The 20748-nt window shown below is 44.7% G+C and overlaps 1 protein-coding gene across 1 annotated transcript in view; it reads right to left on the reverse strand.

Annotated features, from left to right (window-relative positions):
* The window catches only part of UBLCP1 (ubiquitin like domain containing CTD phosphatase 1), a gene marked incomplete in the record, with an annotated part of 598821 nt that overhangs the window by 535048 nt on the left and 43025 nt on the right, over nucleotides 1-20748 (reverse strand). Inside the window, 1 exon segment of the mRNA XM_044069354.1 lies at nucleotides 20310-20485. Within this exon segment, the coding sequence (XP_043925289.1) occupies nucleotides 20310-20485 (176 nt within the window).

Genomic DNA, 20748 nt, shown 5'->3' on the forward strand with positions numbered 1-20748 from the left:
ACTCTTAGGACCTTCCCTCCCTTTACCCTCTTAGCTCTTTCAGTTTCTGAAAAATATGATGGACAATTTCCTACATTTTCTCCTGCCAGTCTGGTTGATATGGGCATCCTGAGACAGTATAGCAACTGCCTCATGTACATGGACAACTCTCTACTACTACCATCTAGAAACACAATTTGTGAGAGATGCAATTACATCAAGCACCTAGTGTCATTGCTCTCTCCCCCACAAAACAGTATATCTGGCACTGAGAAGTTGGCAACATGAACACCACACTTCAACCATCACCCACACCTACACACCACCACATATGTGGATGTCCTCAATGAAAGGATACCCAATCAAGAGAGACCTCCAAGGCATAAACACATGTGAACTCCACTGTCCACCACACCCCAAATAGTCCACACACGTGTCTCACAGCCCCAAAGGCCTACACATAAACCCAACATATTAGTCATAGAAGACTCCATTGTGAGACACACAGATGTGCCCCTCACCAGGCTGGATAGGGAGAAAGTCAGGGTTAGTTTTTCAGGTGCCAGAATCCGCCATATCACTAATGCACTCAAGTCTCTCAACAGGTACTATTATGACTCTGTCGCAGTTCATGTTGGAATGACTTGAGATGCACCTCCCTGGACTATATGAAGAGAGGCATGATCGAGTTCACTGAGTATGTGCCCCAGGCAGGTATATTCTTAGCCTTAAAGGACCACTACGGGCAAATGATGAAGAAAACATGTATTTTTTATCTTGCCATGATTTACTACACCTCCCAAAGCTGCCTTCAGCAAAATAAGTACTCATTCCTAATTTTATTTTGTTTTTACTCTTGTCTGCCCTCATGGGGGCAGACATGGTGATTCCTTTGGAAAGCTAAATCTGTCCTATAATGCAGACTGTGAGGACAAATAGCCCTACCATTTGTTGTCAGACTAGACTTCCATTCACTTACAATGGAACTCCTGAAAAAACTGCCAAGTTTGAGAGTCTGCAGCTCGTGTCACTGACTGGTATGCGCTGAGTTTTACAAATGTTGTTCCTACTGATGTACTACACATTCACTGAAAGAAACTTGCAAAAGTGTCAACAAATTACAGAGATAAAAAAGACTTTTCACAAGGAGCAGTTTTGCAAGTTTCAGTTCCTGGCCAGGTTACTCCTCCCATCTCCCCTCCTTCAGTGGGCTACAGTCTCACATTTCCAGCTTTCCTAGATTCAACTATTTAGTCAGCTTTGCATGACAATAGAAATAAAAAATAGCCTGGTGTACCACTAAAACCGTTCCCTTGTATGCCTCTTCACTTCTGAATAGCAATTCCCAAGAATAAAAAAAAAAGCAAACTCATCAGTCCAGAGTTTAGGCTAGTCTATCCATTTTTTAAAATGTGCACAGTAAAATATTCAACTTGTAATGCATTTTGGCTGCTGTCATGGTTATCCTTACATAGTTATTCTCTTATAGTATAACCTGAACTTATGGTATTTAATGATACATTTTACAACAATTCTCAGTTTCTTAACAATGACCTCCCAAGCCTTTGATGTGACCTAGTACTTTCTTACTATTGCTTTATGTAGTTTGTCTTAGTTGTATATTTGTAGTGTGTTTTTCATCCACTCAGCAACAGACTCCTGGAAAAGCATATACTTGTATAGAAAGAGTACCAGCAGCTGTAGCAGTGACACCACACTCCAAAACAATGCACTCAAACATAGTACTGACAAACACAAGGGAATGTATATGTCTGAATCAAGCAGTGATGAAATTGCTAGGGACTTCATTGAGCAAAATTTTACTCTTAATTTCTCCATTTCATAATGCATAACATTCGCACCACACTTACAAAGGCACATCTCCACCATCCACAAACACAGCAACCCACACCCACACAACTGCTACAGTTTCTCCCTTCAGTTATTGCAAACCAAGAACAACACTATTTAATAAGGATACCTACCAGACAAGTCTGTATAGCGCACTTGGTCTACCTGCATCATTGCAGCTCGGGCCCCCCCAGCAACTGCAACATTGCCAGATAAAACCACTGCTATGGTCCGGTTTCCCCCTACCATTATTGCAAGCCAAGAATAGCACTTTTTAATAAGGATACTACCAGACAAGTCTGCATAGCACACTTGGTCTACTTGCATCATTGCAGCTCGGTCCCCCTCCCCCCCCAGCAACTGCAACATTGCCAGATAAAACCACTGCTATGGTCCGGTTTCTCCCTACAGTTATTGCAAGCCAAGAGTAATACTTTTTAATAAGAATACCTACCAGACAAGTCTGCATAGGTGGCTGGATATTTACAGTTCTTGTTATTAGCAGATGTGGTCCTTAACAGTTATGTTTTAAACATTGTGACTGGCTATTTACATTTCCTTATACAGCACATTTGTTACTTTTACTAATTATTCTTTAAACATTGTTTTGGCCGGCATGCACACCTGCAAGGCCCCCCCAGGCAACTATAGCTTTGTCTATTGCCACTGGGTGTCATAACTTAACAATATACTTGCTGTATCTTGTCCCAAATAGATCTGCCTCCACACTGAATACTTGTAAAGTAAGGCAAGTACCATTTACTTGGTGTATTTTGTCCCCCAGATTTACCTTCCTTTGTATTACTTGCACACCAAGACCTTAAAGTAGTGTTTCTGCAACTAACTGCTTACACTCCTAATTTCCTGCTTCGACCTCTTCCTTCCTTATACTTACATTACAGCTCCAAGGCTTCCACTTCTTATGCTGATTACTTTCTTTTGCAGTCTTCTGTGAGGGGGCGGGCCAGATATCTACCAGCTTTTTCTGGTTATACCTTCCCCCATTTTGTATCTCCCTCCTCTAGCTTCCTCCTCCCCCATGCACATTAACTAATCTATATTAGTGGGTCTCCTTGAGCGGCGCCCTTTTGAAAGTTATCTTTTGGCCTGCTTGTGGTGAGTAAGCTTCCCCAGACCTTTTTCAGTGTGACTGCATCAGTATAAGTAAATTAAACTAGTACAATACAGCCAAACAGACACATTTGGTGTAAACAGAAACAAATGGAATGATACATTTGGTGTACAAAGAAAAGAAACAAGTAAGCCCATTGATATAATTGGAGTTAGTGTTAGCCCCGCTGCGCTCGGGCTCACTCCGCTCCCCTCCCTGCTTCCTATTCCCACTCTCCCCCACTAGTGCTACATTTCAACTGAACTTAGCCACGCCCATCATGCTAACCACCAATCACTGAATCTGCCCCACCCCTGTACCCATTTCCTTCTCTTCCACTATTCCATATCCTGTAAAGCACAGTCTTCCATCTAACTACCTTACAATCACAAACAACACCTCTCATCATCCACCACACCCACCCCATCCCAAGCAGATCTCTCACTCATGACCAAACCCAACCAAACCATGCCCGAACTACCCAAACCCACATACCCACATACATACACCTCTTACTATTGCTCCTAGGTGTACCCACACTCCCACTGCTAACTTCTATCACCAACCACCAAAAACAACTTAATTTTATCCATATACCAAGAAAAACTACTCCCACTGACATTATTACAACACACCCTTTTACTCAACTAGTCCCACATCACTACCAAACCTTCTTTATTCACCACTATGCACACAGATCACAGCCATCACACTACCAGTCTCAAACAACTATAAAGAACTTTAAGACCCTAAACAAACTACTCAAACTCTATTTTTACCTCAGAACCTAACTCATTAGCTGAGGTGATATACACCCAAACCCAGGCCCAGAAAATCTAGGAGTCCCAACCCGAATGATATCCTACTCCACCGAGACAAATCCACGCTCCTCATTTTAAATTTAAATGTTAAGTATACTAAACTAAGTCCACGACCTTCATGCACTACTCTCCTTTTATCAACCTGAGATAGTCATACTAACAGAGACTTGGCTTAAACCAGGCAACCACAGCAATGAAATCACTCCACCAGGTTACAATATAATTCGTAGTGATAGAATAGGTAAAAAAAAAGGGGGAGTGTTGCTGTAGTGTATAAATCTCACATCATCCTTGAGAAAGTAGACATAACAACCCTAGACCTCATAAAGTTGAACACACTCTAACAAAACTAAAACTTAATGATAATAAACGCATCAACGTAATAGGGTGCTACATCCCTCCAGGCAACAAAATCCCCATTACAGAAAAACTCCTAGAATGGATATCTAACTCCCTCCTCCAGGAAAGCATAGTATTAGGAGACCTTAATACTGACTGGCAAAACTGTTCTATTCATAAGCCACTCTCCCATATTAACCTACATGGCCTAACCCAACTCATCACTTCCCCCCACAAGAACAGACAAGAGAACCAAACATCAATCCACTCTAGATTGGATACTCTTATCCCACCCATCACTGATATCCCTAGCAGGGTGTCTACCAGACACCAAGTAGTTACCAAGCCACATTCTTACTCAGATCAAAATCACCACAACTGACCCAAATATCTACATGCCTAATTAGAAACAAAAAACACTTTAATTGCTTCAACTTTATAAACGACCTAAAAATGTGCAACTGGGCCCCTTAAAACCTACCTCTTGATGAAGCTGTACTATATTTCAATACTACCTTCTTAAACACCCTTAATCATCATGCCCCCTCCAGAACACCAAGAATTAAAACTAAATATGCCCCCTGATTAGCCCCAGACACAAAATCCCTCCTCAAAAAAAGAAACAAGGCCTGGACCAACTACCTAAACAGTAAACCCCAACTGAACAAACAAATATATGTTGAACTACATAACAAAGCAAAAAAACTCACCAAAACAGACAAAACATCTTGCTACCAAAAGTTACAGGATAAGCACAGGAACAACCCACAAAAATTCTGGGCAGCAATTAACTCCATTCTACAACCAGGTAAAACAACTACCCCAACCTCAAAAATAGATGATAACCAAGAAGACATCCCCACACAATGTAATAAATACTTTACAGAAACCATCCAGACCCTTACAAACAACCAACCCTATGACAACATCCCCATCCCTGCAAATCCACCCCACACCCCCAACTAACAATTGCCTCAAGTTCAGCTTCCACCCAGAACCAACCAAATCCATTGAAAAACTACTCCGCAAGCTAAAGCCAATGTCTCTAGCTGCAGGCAAATTACCCGCTGAATACCTCCACCTGGCTGCAGAAGCCATATCATATCCTGTCTCCATCCTAATTAACAGGTCCATCTCTTGAGTGCATAGTACCCAAGCTATGGAAAATATCACATATCATCCCTCTACATAAAGGGGGAACCTCCCTGGAACTCAGTAACTACCGCCCTGTAGCCATACTACCCCCTTTATCTAAACTTTTAGAGAGGGTAATACACAAGCAACTAATGAAATATCTCCTAGAAAATAATCTAAAAGCAACACAACAACATGGCTTTAGACCCTTCCATAGCACCTCCACCGCATTAAGAGAATTCACCAACATTGTCAATACTCACAGAAACTTTTAGTTATGTACTTACCATAACTTTGGATGTATGGGATCCATCTCGCCTACATTCATGACAGATGGGTTCGGAGCCGATCCATCGGCTCCGACTCGGCAACTAATACACTAGCACGAAGTCTCTCATTGGCTGGGCTACTCCCCATCCCAGGATGCACTACACCTGCTTCCCCAGATCTTGTTTGTTCGCTTTCATACATCCATGCAAACACAGAAAAACTAGTAGTCACAATAACCAACTAAAGTTCTTCAAGAAAGAACGCCAAGAAAAGAGGGACTACAGCTCCTCTAAATCCAAAAGGAAGGGGGAAGGAGGGTGGGTACTTATGAATGTAGGCGAGATGGATCCCATACATCCAAAGTTATGGTAAGTACATAACTAAAAGATGTAATGGGATCCTATCTCGCCTACATTCATGACAGATGGGACAGCGTCCCTAGCACCTACATCCCGGGTGGCTCATTGGAAAACACTCCTGAGAACTGTGGAACCAAAGGAAGCTCTGCCTCGAGAAACCACATCCAATTTGTAATGAGAAATGAAAGTGTGCGGAGAAGTCCAGGTTGCTGCAGCACAAATATCATCTATTGATAACTTGGAGTGAAAAGCTATGGAAGTAGCCATTGCCCTGGTAGAATGAGCCTTGACTGGAAAGGGAGGTCTTTGTTAGCTTGTGAATAAATAAAAATGATACAATCTTTAATCCATTTAGATATGGAGGTTTTTGTTACTGGTTGACCCAATTTGTTCGCTGCAAAGGAAACAAACAATTGATTAGATTTCCGCGTTTGAGCGGTTCTCTTCAAATAAAAACGCAGTTGTCTATGTACGTCCAATTGATGCAAAGTATATTCTGCGTTATTAGAGAATTCTGGGAAAAAGACAGGGAGTTCTATAGTTTGTTGCATACAGAAAGAGGAGGCCACTTTTGGTATAAATGCAGGGTTTAATTTCAATGAGACTCTATGCTTGTGAAAAATCAAATAGGGAGGATCAGAACAAAGAGCATGAAGTTCTGAAACTCGCCTGGCAGACGTTATGGCTATTAAAAAGGCCGTTTTCCAAGACAGAAATTTTAAATCACAGGTAGCAGCTGGTTCGAAAGGACGGGCAGTTAGGGCAGCAAGAACCATATTCAAATCCCAAGGGGGAACAGGATGAGATAAAGGAGGCCTCAGGAGCCAAGCCCCTTTAAGGAAAGCCTTACAAAGTTTGTGAGACATCAATGAAGGTTCAAATGAAGCATGAAAATTAGAAATGGCCGCTAGTTGAACCTTAATGGTAGAAACCGAAGAGCCCGACTGAAAAAGAGAGGCCAGAAAATTCAGAACCTCCGAAACTGGTGCAGTGAGAGGATCTATACCCCATTCTTGAGCCCAGAAAGCAAACCTTTTCCATTTACTGGAATAAAGTTTGACGGTGGAAGGTTTATGAGAAGAAGACAGTATGTGGACCACGTCCGGGGAAAGAGTATTGTCTCGGACTAAGGATGGAAGTGGAGTAACCATGCTGCCAACTTCAGGGACCTGAGAGACGGATGACGCCGTCCTGACTGATGAGTCAACAGGTCTGGCACCGGATCCAGAAACCATGGACCTTCTATCGCATGCCTCTGTAGGAAAGGAAACCAAACTTGACGAGGCCAATGCGGGGCAATCAAAATCATCTCGCTCTCCATGTAAATGGCCTTCTGTATCACCCTCTGTAAGAGGGGGAACGGAGGGAAGGCGTAGAGAAGACCGGGGGGCCAAATGTGAGTCAGAGCGTCCCTGGGAGTCTGTCCCTGAGAAGGGAACAGTGTGAAGAACTCTCTGCATTTCTCATTGTGAGGGCTGGCAAACAGGTCGCAGCAAGGATGACCCCATCTGTCGAAGATTTTCGCAGCTATACCCTGGTTGAGGGACCATTCGTGGGGTAAAAGAATGGTCCTGCTTAATCTGTCCGCAATCACATTGGACTTCCCCGGTATGTGAGTTGCCATTAGAAAGCGGTTGGTAGCTACCGCCCAGTGCCAAAGTCTCATGGCTTCTCTGCATAGTGGGTAAGACCTGGTTCCACCTTGCTTGTTTATGTACCACACCACCGACATGTTGTCGGATAGGATAGTAATCGGGCCTTGTGGGAGAGCGTGATGGAGAGCTTGGAGTACCAATAGTACTGCTCTCATCTCCAGGACATTGATATGCAAATGCGTTTCCTGGATCTGCCATGTGCCTTGGACCGACCTGTCCAGGTAATGACCCCCCCACCCTACCTGGGAGGCGTCCGTAGTCACAGTGGCAATGGGACGTTGGGGTATAAAGGGTCGCCCCTGGTCGAGATTTGATTGGAGAAGCCACCAATGAAGATCTCGACGGCAACTTTCCGTGATTATGATTAAGTGGTTCAAGGGAAGTTCCTGATAGGACCATTGAACCGACAGTAGCCATTGTAAAATTTGCATGTGAAGTCTGGCCAAGGGAACTAAAAGTATGGTCGACGCCATCGAGCCCAACAGTTGTAGGATCCGATGGGCCGGGGCTCTTTGTAGAGGGAGACAGGATTTGACTTGATCTTGTAAGACCTGAATTCTTGCTGCCGGTAAATAGGCGCATTCTTTTGTGTCCAAGTCTGCGCCTATGGAAGTGATACGGTGAGATGGCTGTAATACAGATTTTTGCGAATTGAACGTGATCCCCAAGAAACGCCCAAGGTGAACGTGGCTCTGAGCGCTTGGAGTAGTAGATGCTCGGAGGTGGCAGTAAGGAGCCAGTCGTCTAGATAAGGAAACACCTGGAATCCCAGACTTCTCAGGTGAGCAGTTACCACTGCCAGACATTTGGTGAACACCCTGGGGCTGTGGTGAGACCAAAGGGCAGTGCTCGAATTGAAAATGACTGGCTCTGAGGGGCGTAAATGTCTCCTGGACTCTTGAGCTATAGGAATGTGATAGTAAGCGTCCTGGAGATCTATGGAGCACATCCATGCATTTTTTCCAGCAAAGGAAGAATAGATTGAAGAGTGACCATTCGAATTTGGACTTCTTTACTGAAACGATTCAATGAACTGAGGTCCAAAATGGGCCTGAAGTCCCCTGTCTTTTTTGGTACCAAAAATAACTTTGAGTAAGTTCCTGATCCGATCTGGTCGATGGGGACAGGCTGGATGGCTCTTTTTCTAGCAGCTTTGAAACCTCTAATGCTGCCTGATCCCGCTGACTGGGTGGTACGTCCGGGATTTCCCTTAAAGAAAGGGGGGGTTTGTTGAAGGGTATGATATATCCTCCGGTAATGATGCGAAGCACCCACCGATCGCTTGTTATGGATTCCCAAGCTTGTGGGTGCGCCGCAAAGCGACCCCCGACTGGCTCCGGAGTTGCACAGTCGGGCAACAACTCAGGAACGCTGGTTGTATGAAGAACCACGAAAGGAATCGCGGTCTCCAGAGTTACAGGGGCCTCTGCCACCTCTGGGGGCGTCTTCCAAATCCCATGCCTCTGGAGGGGGAATCACTGGGTGGAGTAGAGAAAGACTTTTGGGATTTTTTAAACCACATTTTCCCTCCTCTCCCAGCCTTGGGATAAGGCCTGGAAGGAGCGGAAAAACGGGCCCCAATGGCAGTCAAAGTCTTGCCCTCCTGCTCGCACCAAGTTAGTGTGTCCTTCACCTTGGGTCCAAACAAAGATGACCCATCTAAGGGGGCGTCGGCGAAGGAAGACTTGAAGGCCTCTGTGAACGAACACAAGCGTAACCAGGCTTGCCTCCTGAGGGCAACGCCTGTTCCCGCTGCTCTACTCGCCCCCTCGGCCGCATACGAAATGAGCCTCATGGACGAGTTAATGATAGAAAAAAGGGTAGTCATCTGTGCGCCAACAGTCGGGGCCAGCGCCTCAGGTAGATTACCAACAATAGAGTCATTTAGCTCTTTGAGAAGATCCCTTTGGAGCCTCGTAAAATGACATAAATAGTTCAGCGACCGTAAGGTAAAGGCCGCTGAGGACAGGGTACGCTTCCCGTACCTATCCATACTCCTAGAATCCTTATTAGGAGGATGAATAGACGCCAAAGCCTCTGCCACGTCCTGCTGTGTGGCAGAAGCCACCACCAAAGCATCTACAGGCACACCCTTTGTGAGAAATTCCTTCTGGGGGGGGGGCTGACAAAAATTTATTGGGCCTCGCAGGCACCGGTTCCACAGAATCAGGGTGTTCCCACACCCTTGAGAAACCAAATCAAGGAGTTCATCAAGGCGGAGACACCCAGGAGGCGGAAGGCTGGGCCCCAAAGGCCTTGAGGAAGACTGACTCCTCAGCTGAAGGGGTTTTGGCTTGCCAGTCACCTCTCTGTCTCAGAATCTCCAAGATATCTGAGAAGGAGATATCATCCGAAGATGATTTGGGGGACCCTTCTGCATCATCGAGGTCAGTATCCGATGTAATAGACTCATCTTGGGAGTCTACGTGCTTCCTCTTACACAATTTCTTCCGTGGGGGTTCGTCCGAGGCAGTTTCAGACGGACCACCCGGAAGAAGGGAACCCCCGATGGGGGTATCCTCAGGCCCTGGGGCCCCGCTGCCGGGGGGCTGCAACACAATAGAGGCACCAGTCTCCAAATCTAGGGATGGTGAGGTAGAATCTTGTTGAACCGGCAAAGGCATGACCAGCGCTCCTCATGGCCTCAAAGGCCGGACCTCCAGCGTCCAAGGAGGTCACTGGTCTAGAGGCCACGATGGCACTGGGAATTCCAGCAGCCGATGCTCCGAGAGGAAGACTAGGCACCGAAGCACCTAATCCCAAAGTATTCCCCTCGGGCCCGGCTGAAGAGGTCGCAGTACCAAACCCTGAACCGGAGGACAGGGTAGGAAGCATAGTCGGAGCCGAAAGGCCTGTAAGGGGTCTCTGCTCCGACCGTATGGCTCCACATTGCTCCACCACCACCGGCTCCAACGGCTCCAAAGAGGTTGGAGGAGGAATCAAATGTGTTGGAGGGGGGATCGGCTCCGAAGCAAACTGTGCTGGAGCCGAGACCATTTTAGTAAACACTGGAGACTGGAATAGCCTCTGTAAAACCCTATCCAGGTCCGAATCTGACAGTCTCGAGGATTTAGAGGAGGTAGACACTCGAGAAGATTTTCTTCTCGGCTCCGAGAGAAGGGGACCGGCTCGATACGGCTCCAAAACTATCGGCGCCCACTCCACCACATCATGGACCACCATCGGCACCGAACCAGCCTTCTTGAGCCGAGGGGAAGAGTCTGAGCTGCACACTTCCACCGGCTCCGAAGCCATTGGAACCGATGGAGGTGATTCACCTCTCGATACTCCAACTTGCGGCTCCGAAGGCAATGGAGCCGAAGTAGGAGGTATCGAGGCAGACCCTTCGACCCTCGGCCCCGAAGTCAGTGGAGCCGAGGAAGAAGAGGTCAATTTTGTCTTTTTAGAAGTCGGCTCCGACGGACTTGTCGGTGCCGACGATCTTTTCTTTTTGGAAGCAACAGGAGGATTTAAGGCTTCCTCAAAGGAAGGTTTGATAAGCCCTTTCAAAATCAGCTTGTTCTTACGTTCTTGAAGAACTCTAGCAGAAAAAGCATGACATACGCTACAAGTCTCTTGCAGATGTTTCGGCCCCAAACAATAAACACAGTTTGAATGGCTGTCTGTTATGGACATTTTATAACTGCACCGAGTGCATTTTTTAAAACCTGACTTTTGTTCTTTAGACATAGTACAGGCCCTACAACAAGTATGACTTTACCACAAAAAGTAAGCACTATAACAAAAAGCCAACTGAAAAGCGAGACACACTGGCGCGAGCACTTAGGAAAAATTTACCTCACAAACAAACAGACAAAACAAGTCCAACGGCCCAAAGCCCTCTAATTTAAACGGGCTTGGCCCGAAAAACAATTAACCCCAAAGGGAAATTAAAATTAAATAGTACACAAGGGTAGGGCAAAGGCCCTCTAACTTAAACGGGCCTTGCCCGACTGAAAAAAATAAAGTACCAGAAGACACTCAAGCACTCAAAAGTCACAAATAGTATAAAGAATAGCTGTTAAAACAGCTGTTTGGTTAATATATGACAAAAACCCCAAGGTCAAGGACCAATAAAGGTAAAAAGAACCACTTAGCTCCAGCCAAGTCGAGACCACGTCCCTTGTAAAGCGGCAAACGAGATCTGGGGAAGCAGGTGTAGTGCATCCTGGGATGGGGAGTAGCCCAGCCAATGAGAGACTTCGTGCTAGTGTATTAGTTGCCGAGTCGGAGCCGATGGATCGGCTCCGAACCCATCTGTCATGAATGTAGGCGAGATAGGATCCCATTACATCAATGGACTCCTTGTATCTGCCACCTTCCTTGACTTGTCCAAAGCATTCAATATAGTTAACCACAATAAACTCCTTCTTTCACTAGCACTTCTAAACCTTACCACCCCTGCCATCTCCTGGTTCAAAAACTACCTAGAGGGAAGGAAACAAGCTGTTATGTGGAAAAAACAACTCTCCCCCTCCCTACCAGTCTCCCTAGGAGTACTCCAAGGCTCCATCCTGAAGTCAACTCCTCGTTAGTCAGATCCAACCATAAGCTAGTCACCCTAGATATCCACATCCCGCCCTCACTCCTCATTAAGGAAACCACAGTAAAAAATTTCTCCAATGCCAACTTCATGCTTCTTAAGACAGAAGTGGCGAACTTCATGACACCCATGGAGATGGACAATACAGTTATGACTGCTGAATCCTACACAAATGCACTCTACAGGCACTTACACGAGGTGTCTGGTAGACATCCTGCTAGGGATATCAGTGATGGGTGGGATACGAGTATCCAATCTAGAGTGGATTGACGTTTGGTTCTCTTGTCAGTTCTTGTGGGGAGAAGTGATGAGTTGGGTTAGGCCACGTATGTTAATATGGGAGAGTGGCTTATGACTGGAACAGTTTTGCCAGTCAGTATTAAGGTCTCCTAATACTATGTTTTCCTGGGGGAGGGAGTTAGATATCCATTCTAGGAGTTTTTCTGTAGTGGGGATATTGTTGCCTGGAGGGATGTAGCATCCTATGATGTTGATGCGTTTATTATCATTAAGTTTTAGTTTTGTTAGAGTGAGTTCAACTTTATGAGGTCTAGGTTTGTTATGTCTACTTTCTCAAGGATGATGTGAGATTTATACACTACAGCAACACCCCCCTTTTTTTTACCTATTCTATCACTACGAATTATATTGTAACCTGGTGGAGTGATTTCATTGTTGTGGTTGCCTGGTTTAACCAACCCTCATCTCAGGTTGATAAAAGGAGAGTAGTGCATGAAGGTCGTGGACTTTTAGTATACCTAACATTTAAATTTAAAATGATGAGCGTGGATTTGTCTCGGTGGAGTAGGGTATCATTCAGGTTGAAGGTTGGGGCTCCTAGATTTTCAGGGCCTGGGTTTGGGTGTATATCACCGCAGCTAATGAGTTAGGTTCTGAGATAAAAATAGAGATTGAGTAGTTTGCTTAGGGTCTTAAAGTTCTTTATAGTTGTTTGAGGCTGGTAGTGTGATGGCTGTGATCTGTGTGCATAGTGGTGAACAAAGAAGGTTTGGTAGTGATGTGGGAATAGTTGAGTAAAAGGGTGCGTTGTAGTTATGTCAGTGGAAGTAGTTTTTCTTGGTATATGGATAAAATTAAGTTGTTTTTGGTGGTTGGTGATAGAAGTTAGCAGTGGGAGGGTGGATACACCTAGGAGCAATAGTATGAGGTGTATGTATGTATGTGGGTTTGGGTAGTTTGGGCATGGTTTGGTTGGGTTTGGTCATGAGTGAGAGATCTGCTTGGGATGGGGTGGGTGTGGTGGATGATGAGAGGCGTTTGTGATTGTAAGGTAGTTAGATGGAAGACTGTGCTTTACAGGATGTGGAATAGTGGAAGAGAAGGAAATGGGTACAGGGGTGGGGCAGATTCAGTGATTGGTGGTTAACATGATGGGTGTGACTAAGTTCAGTTGAAATGTAGCACTAGTGGGGGCAGGAGGTAATAGGAAGCAGGGAGGGGAGCAGAGTGAGCCCAAGCGCAGCGGGGCTAACACTAACTCCAGTTATATCAATGGGCTTACTTGTTTCTTTTCTTTGTACACCAAATGTATCGTTCCACTTGTTTCTGTTTACACCAAATGTGTCTGTTTGGCTGTATTGTACTAGTTAAATTTACTTATATTGATGCAGTCACACTGAAAAAGGTCTGGGGAAGCTTACTCACCACAAGCAGGGCAAAAGATAACTTTCAAAAGGGCGCCGCTCAAGGAGACCCACTAATATAGACTAGTTAATGTGCATGGGGGAGGAGGGAGTTAGAGGAGGGAGATACAAAATGGGGGAAGGTATAACCAGAAAAAGCTGGTAGATATCTCGCCCGCCCCCTCATAGAAAACTGCAAAGAAAAGTAATCAGCATAAGAAGTGGAAGCCTTGGAGCTGTAATATAAGTGTAAGCAAGGAAGAGGTTGAAGCAGCAAATTAGGAGTGTAAGCAGTTAGTTGCAGAAACACTACTTTAAGGCCTTGGTGTGCAAGTAATGCAAAGGAAGGTAAATCTATCTGGGGACAAAATACACCAAGTAAATGGTACTTGCCTTACTTTACAAGTATTCAGTGTGGAGGCAGATCTATTTGGGGCAACATACAGCAAGTATATTGTTAAGTTATGCCACAGAGTGGCAATAGACAAAGCTATAGTTGCCTGGGGGGGCTTGTAGGTGTCCATGCCGGCCAAAACAATGTTTAAAAAATAACTAGTAAAAGTAACAAATGTGCTGTAAAAGGAAATGTAAATAACCAATCACAATGGTTAAGGACCACATCTGCTAATAACAAGAACTGTAAATATCCAGTCACCTATGCAGAATTATCTGGTAGGTATCCTTATTAAAAAGTATTACTCTTGGCTTGCAATAACTGTAGGGAGAAACCGGACCGTAGCAGTGGTTTTATCTGGCAATGTTGCAGTTGCTGGGGGGGGGACCCAAGCTGCAATGATGTAGGTAGACCAAGTGCACTATGCAGACTTGTCTGGTAGGTATCCTTATTAAAAAGTGTTATTCTTGGCTTGCAATAACAGTAGGGAGAAACCGGACCGTAGCAGTGGCTTTATATGGCAATGTTGCAGTTGCTGGGGGGGGACCCAAGCTGCGATGATGCAGGTAGACCAAGTGCACTATGCAGACTTGTCTGGTAGGTATCCTTATTAAAAAGTGTTATTCTTGGCTTGCAATAACTGAAGGGAGAAACCGTAGCAGTTGTGTGGGTGTGGGTTGCTGTGCCTTTGTAAGTGTGGTACGAATGTTATGCATTATGAAATGGAGAAATTAAGAGTAAAATTTTGCTCAGTGAAGTCCCTATCAATTTCATCACTGCTTGATTCAGACATATACATTCCCCTGTGTTTGTTAGTACTATGTTTGAGTGCATTGTTTTTGAGTGTGGTGTCACTGCTACAGCTGCTGGTACTCTTTCAATAAAAGTATATGCTTCTCCAGGAGTCTGTTGCTGAGAGGATGAGAAACACACTACAAGTATACAACTAAGACAAACTACATAAAGCAATAGTAAGTAAGTACTAGGTCACATCAGACGCTTGGGAGGTCATTGTTAAAAAACTGAGAATTGTTGTAAAATTTATCATTAAATACCATAAGTTCATGTTATACTATAAGAGAATAACTATGTAAAGATAACCATGTCAGCAGCCAAAATGTATTACAAGTTGAATATTTTGCTGTGCACATTTTAAAAAATGGATAGACTAGCCTAAACTCTGGACTGATGAGTTTGCTTTTTCTTTTTTTTTTTTATTCTTGGGAATTGCTATTCAGAATTGAAGAGACATACAAGGGAACAGTTTTAGTGGCACACCAGGCTATTTTTTTTATTTCTATTGTCATGCAAAGCTGACTAAATAGTTGAATCTATCAAAGCTGGAAATGTGAGACTGTAGCCCACTGAAGGAGGGGAGATGGGAGGAGTAACCTGGCCAGGAACTGAAACTTGCAAAACTGCTCCTTGTGAAAAGTCTTTTTTTATCTCAGTAATTTGTTGACACTTTTGCAAGTTTCTTTCAGTGAATGTGTAGTATGTGAATCAGTAGGAACAACATTTGTAAAACTCAGCGCATACCAGTCAATGACACATGAGCTGCAGACTCTCAAACTTGGCAGTTTATTTCAGGAGTTCCATTGTAAGTGAATGGAAGTCTAGTCTGACAATAAATGGTAAGGCTATTTGTCCTCACAGTCTGCATTATAGGACAGATTTAGCTTTCCAAAGGAATCACCATGTCTGCCCCCATGAGGGCAGACAAGAGTAAAAACAAAATAAAATTAGGAATGAGTACTTATTTTGCTGAATTCAGCTTTGGGAGGTGTAGTAAATCATGGCAAGATAAAAAAATATATGTTTTCTTCATCATTTGCCCATAGTGGTCCTTTAAACAACATTCTACCGTCACCCAGAATGATGCCTCAATGCAAACAGAAAATGTGTGACTAACAATTGGCTTAGTTTCTGGTGTCATTCCAAGGGGATCCAGTACCCGACAGCCTGGGATGACATGACTGACAAACCACGATACTTTGCCAAAGATGGCCTGCATCTGTCTCCCTTGGGCTTCAGGCTCCTGCTTCACCCATAGTGCCGTTTTTGGGCAGTGCCATGAGGTCAAAACTACCAACATGAATATTTCATCAAAACGTAAATTAAAGGTCATGCTGCTAAACGCTAGGAGTCTAAACATGAAACTGCACTCATTGCAAGCATTCTTAACCCAGGGAAGAAACTGACATTTGCACAATTACAGAAACGTGGTTCAAAGCTGCAAAGAGCACCCCAGCCATACCAGGTTGCTCATCCTATCATTCATTCAGACCCCAAACCATGGACAGCAAAACAAAAGGAGTTGGAGTTGCAATATTTATAAAAGACACACACCTCGAACACTCCAGGAGCAGTTAACAATTGACAAGACCTCTATTCAAATCATAGCTAGCTAGAGGCCTCCAACTCTGATGCAAGATGCCCACTTCTACCTATCTGGATCTCTTCAAATCTATCAAGATTCAACCCTTTACCCTGATTCAGGGGGACTAACTATCCAACCATAGACTGATGAAATATTCATGTTGGTAGTTTAACCTCATGGCACTGCCTAAAAAAAGGCACTATGGGTGAAGCAGGAGCCTGAAGCCCAAGGGAGACAGATGCAGGCCATCTCTGGCAAATACTCATGCCAAAACACAAATGCCCAGAAATTCCTCGATTTTGTCAATGCAATTGCCTTGGACCAGTTGACTGACACCGACACAATATGTGAAAATATCGTGGACTTGGTATTTAACCAACATGAGTAACCACTGCAGCATCCCTACAGTGTCATCATCCCTAGTAAGATCCGACCACAAAGCAGTCACTTTCAAAGTCACCCCCACCCCCCCACCCCAGCTAGGGTCAAACAAAAAAATGTCTCCAAAGCTGATTACAACCTCCTGAGGGATGGTATAAACAACTTCACAGCCCCTTCCCTTCCACAGGAACGGACGGGCACATATATCCAAACCTACACCAAAGTACTATATGAGCATTTATATAGCTGCATTGAATCAGAAATACCAGACAGGATGAAATCATCCTCTCAAGGAAGAGTAAACTTGCCTGGTGGACATCTACAATAAATAAACTCTATAACAAAAGGAAAACCATTGCTGTGCAGGACCAAGAAGGAGCAGGTGCCTAATTGGAAGCACTCTCTCCTTAGCCTGAACAAGCAAATAAGAGCACTAGTGAAATCCTCTAAAGCAAACTAAGTTCAAACTGGCCACATCTACTAAAGATGATCAATCATACTCATCACAGAAAGACTCACTAAGTTAGGCATCAACCCCTATATCACTAGATGGGTTGCAAAGTGGCTCACAGACAGACCCCACAGTGTGAAAGGAGCTGACCCCAAGTCAGACTGCCGACTAGTCATGAGTGGAGTCCCACAGGGATTAGTCCTGGGTCCTCTCTTGTTTGGTATCTACTTCTCAGAAGTCCAGGCCAACACAAAGGGACTCTGGCTGACAAAGTTCACAGACAATTGCAAGTTGGGAGCCATTATTAACTCTCCAAGTGATGTTGACATCCTACAGAAAGGCCTCACTGAGACCAATGACTGGTGTCAGAACCATGGCCTTAAGCTCAGTGCCAAAAAATGGAAAAACCCAGTGCCCATGAATTACCACATTGATGGTAGTCCATTGAACACCGAAGGTGTTGTAAGAGATCTGGGAACACAGGTTGACAGCATCCTCTCTTTTGACCGCCACACTGCCACTGTGGTCAGAAAGTCCTTCTATGTGGCACATCTCATTACTAAAGGTTTTGCATCCAGGAAGAAAGAGGTCATGGTCTCCCTCTACTCTTCCCTTATCAGGCCAATCATAGAGTGCACCTGCAACAACTGGAGAGGCCGTAAAAGTAATTCACAAAGAGGATCCTAGGCCTTAAACACTTGTCCTATATGGGCAGAGTCAAAAAACACCAACTATTCCCCGTCTCATATCACCTACTTAGAGGCGATCTCTGCTTGACTTACAAAGCCATGTCTGACTCAGCTCTTGTTAGAAATGTTACATCGAAAGAAATCCCAATCCCTCCACACCCCATGTTCCAGAGACCTCAACCTCATTACCACAATCCACAAAACATGCTGGAGGGACAGGTTTATAACCCAGAGACTGCCCATGCTATGGAATAGACTTCCCATACATTTCAAACAAAGCACCTCACCGGCCCTCCAACAGAAATCTTGATGAGTGGATGTGAAATAGAAAATTCTCCCAGGGGATCACTCCAGTGGCTCTGCTCGACAGTGGCACTGGGAATTAAGGTCGGGTGGCATGATGCCAGGGTAATCCTATGGGCTAGGCTTGTAAAGGCTCCAGGGCCATTAGCCTAGTACATACTATGAACCTATAAGGCCTTCACGTATGTCCGCAATCTCAAAAGGAAGCACCCAAATATGCTCAGAACTGGTGGTCAAGGACACCACATACACAAACACTGTAGACATAGCCAACCTGCTGGCAGACAGGTTCAGTGAAAACTTCACTCCTGTGTCCCCCCATCAGGAAAACAGGACATCCCCAGTATCTGTCCCCCTCCCCTTATCTCTAGGGAGCAAGTAATCACTGCCCTCTCAAAGGCAAAAAATACAGCCTCCATGGGACCAGATAACATCCCAGGCTGCAGCCTACATCAACTCAGGCAGGAACTTGCAGCACCATTAGGCACCCTATTCAACCAAAGCCTGAGTACCGGCTTCGTCCTAGCCGAATGAAGGACAGCTACTGTCATCCCTTTGCACAAGGCAACCTCCAGACACTTGATCCCACACAGTTTGGTTTTGTCAAGGGGAGGTCATGCCTGTTAAATTTGGTCGACTTCTTTGAGACAGTCACCAAGGCCATAGACGAAGGGAAGACAACGCACACCGCCAACGTTGACCTGGCCAAAGTCTTCAATACTATTCCTCACTCAGGTATAATAGAAACTGTCTCAACTAGGCATCAATCCATATGTTATTAGATGGGTAGCAAACTGGCTCACTGACAAAACCCACCTAGTCAAAATAGGGGAAGCCACCTCCAGTAGTAAACCCATAACAAGTGGTGTACCCCAAAGATCGGTCTTGGGCCTCTGCTGTTTGGGATATACTTCTCGGAGGTGCAAGCCAAATCCAGTGGGCTATGGGTGACCAAGTTGTCAGATGACTGCAAGCTGGGTGCTGTCATCAATTCCTCTAGTAATGTGGACATCCTCCAAGCGGGTCTCACCCAAACAAATGACTGGTGCCAGAAACATGGCCTCAAACTGAATGCCAAAAAATGCACCATGATCCCTTCTGGGGAAGTGACGTCCCCATATTATCACACTGATAATAAAGTACTAAGCACGCAATCAGTCGTGAGGGACTTGGGCACCCAAGGTTGATAGCAAACAGACTTTTGACCACCATAGTGCCTCGGAAAATTAAACAAAAAAACTCTCTACATGGCCCACCTCATTAGTAAGGGTATCTCACCCAGGGACAAGGTGGTCATAACATTCCTGTATTCTTCCCTTACAAGACCCATTATTGAGTACAATGCCCCTTTCTGCATGTACCTCACAAAGCACATGCAGCAGCTGCAGAGACCACAGAGGTCCCTCACCCACAGAATCCAGGGACTCAAACATCTACCCTACACAGATACGCTAAAAGCTCTCTCCCTCTACTAAATCTCATGCAGACTCCTCAAAGGTGACCTCTGTCTGGCATACAAAGAAATCTCAGATCCTACCCTGATGGGACCTCTGCATATCTGCAAAGTCAAGCTCCACTCCAGTAACCCACACAAGTGACCTCTTCCTGGTCTGTGAAATCAATAGGACTTGTTGGCGGCACAGATTTATGTCCCAGAGACTCTCCTTTTTGTGGAACAGAGTCCCTCTCCACGTAAAGCAGAGTACCTCATTAAACCTTTTTAAGCACAACCTGAATAATTGGATGGGGAACAGAAAATACACCCCTAGGATTCCACCTGTGTCCCTGCTGAACAGTGGCACAGGGTGCCGACTTGTTGTAACATAGGCTAAATTCTTGGCTAGGCTTGTAAGGGCCTCAGGGACAATAGCCTAGTAACTTCATGTGATCCTATGAATTAAAGGCTCCCCCATTTTATTACAGGAAATCACTACCTGGCCTCAATTTATATACGCTTTTAAACTATTACTTTATTTATTCACAAATGAGACTAAAAATCATCTAACCTTTGAGTTTAAGACCAAGCAACTTCTGCCTTTCAGGTAGCACACCTGTAAGAGTTTTAATTAACTGTTTCAAATCCAATATGGTATCCTCTTCTGAAAGGGTAGATATGGAGTATTCCTGACCACTCCATTTAATTATAATAGGCATTGACATTTTGCTACCATCTGCAGATTCCCTGTAAGAAAAAAAAAACTGGTATTAGTTCTCTTTTGTCCTTTGTTCCATGTACATTTACAAAAGTACCAAGCACTATATCATTTTCCTAAAGAACAAGCTTCCTTTGCTTTGGGGTTTAGCAACTAGACCAGTCATCTAAAGCTAGCAAAATGCAACCAGTTAATGGGAGCAGGTCACTAATCCATATAGGCCTTTTTCAGACTTGGCCAGGAAGTACTGCCTGGTTAAGTGACATGCTCAGGTTCACACAGTAGCCAAATG

Source organism: Protopterus annectens, chromosome 4.part0, assembly GCF_019279795.1.
Source record: "Protopterus annectens isolate FY-2018-M chromosome 4.part0, PAN1.0, whole genome shotgun sequence".
NCBI lineage: Eukaryota > Metazoa > Chordata > Ceratodontiformes > Protopteridae > Protopterus > Protopterus annectens.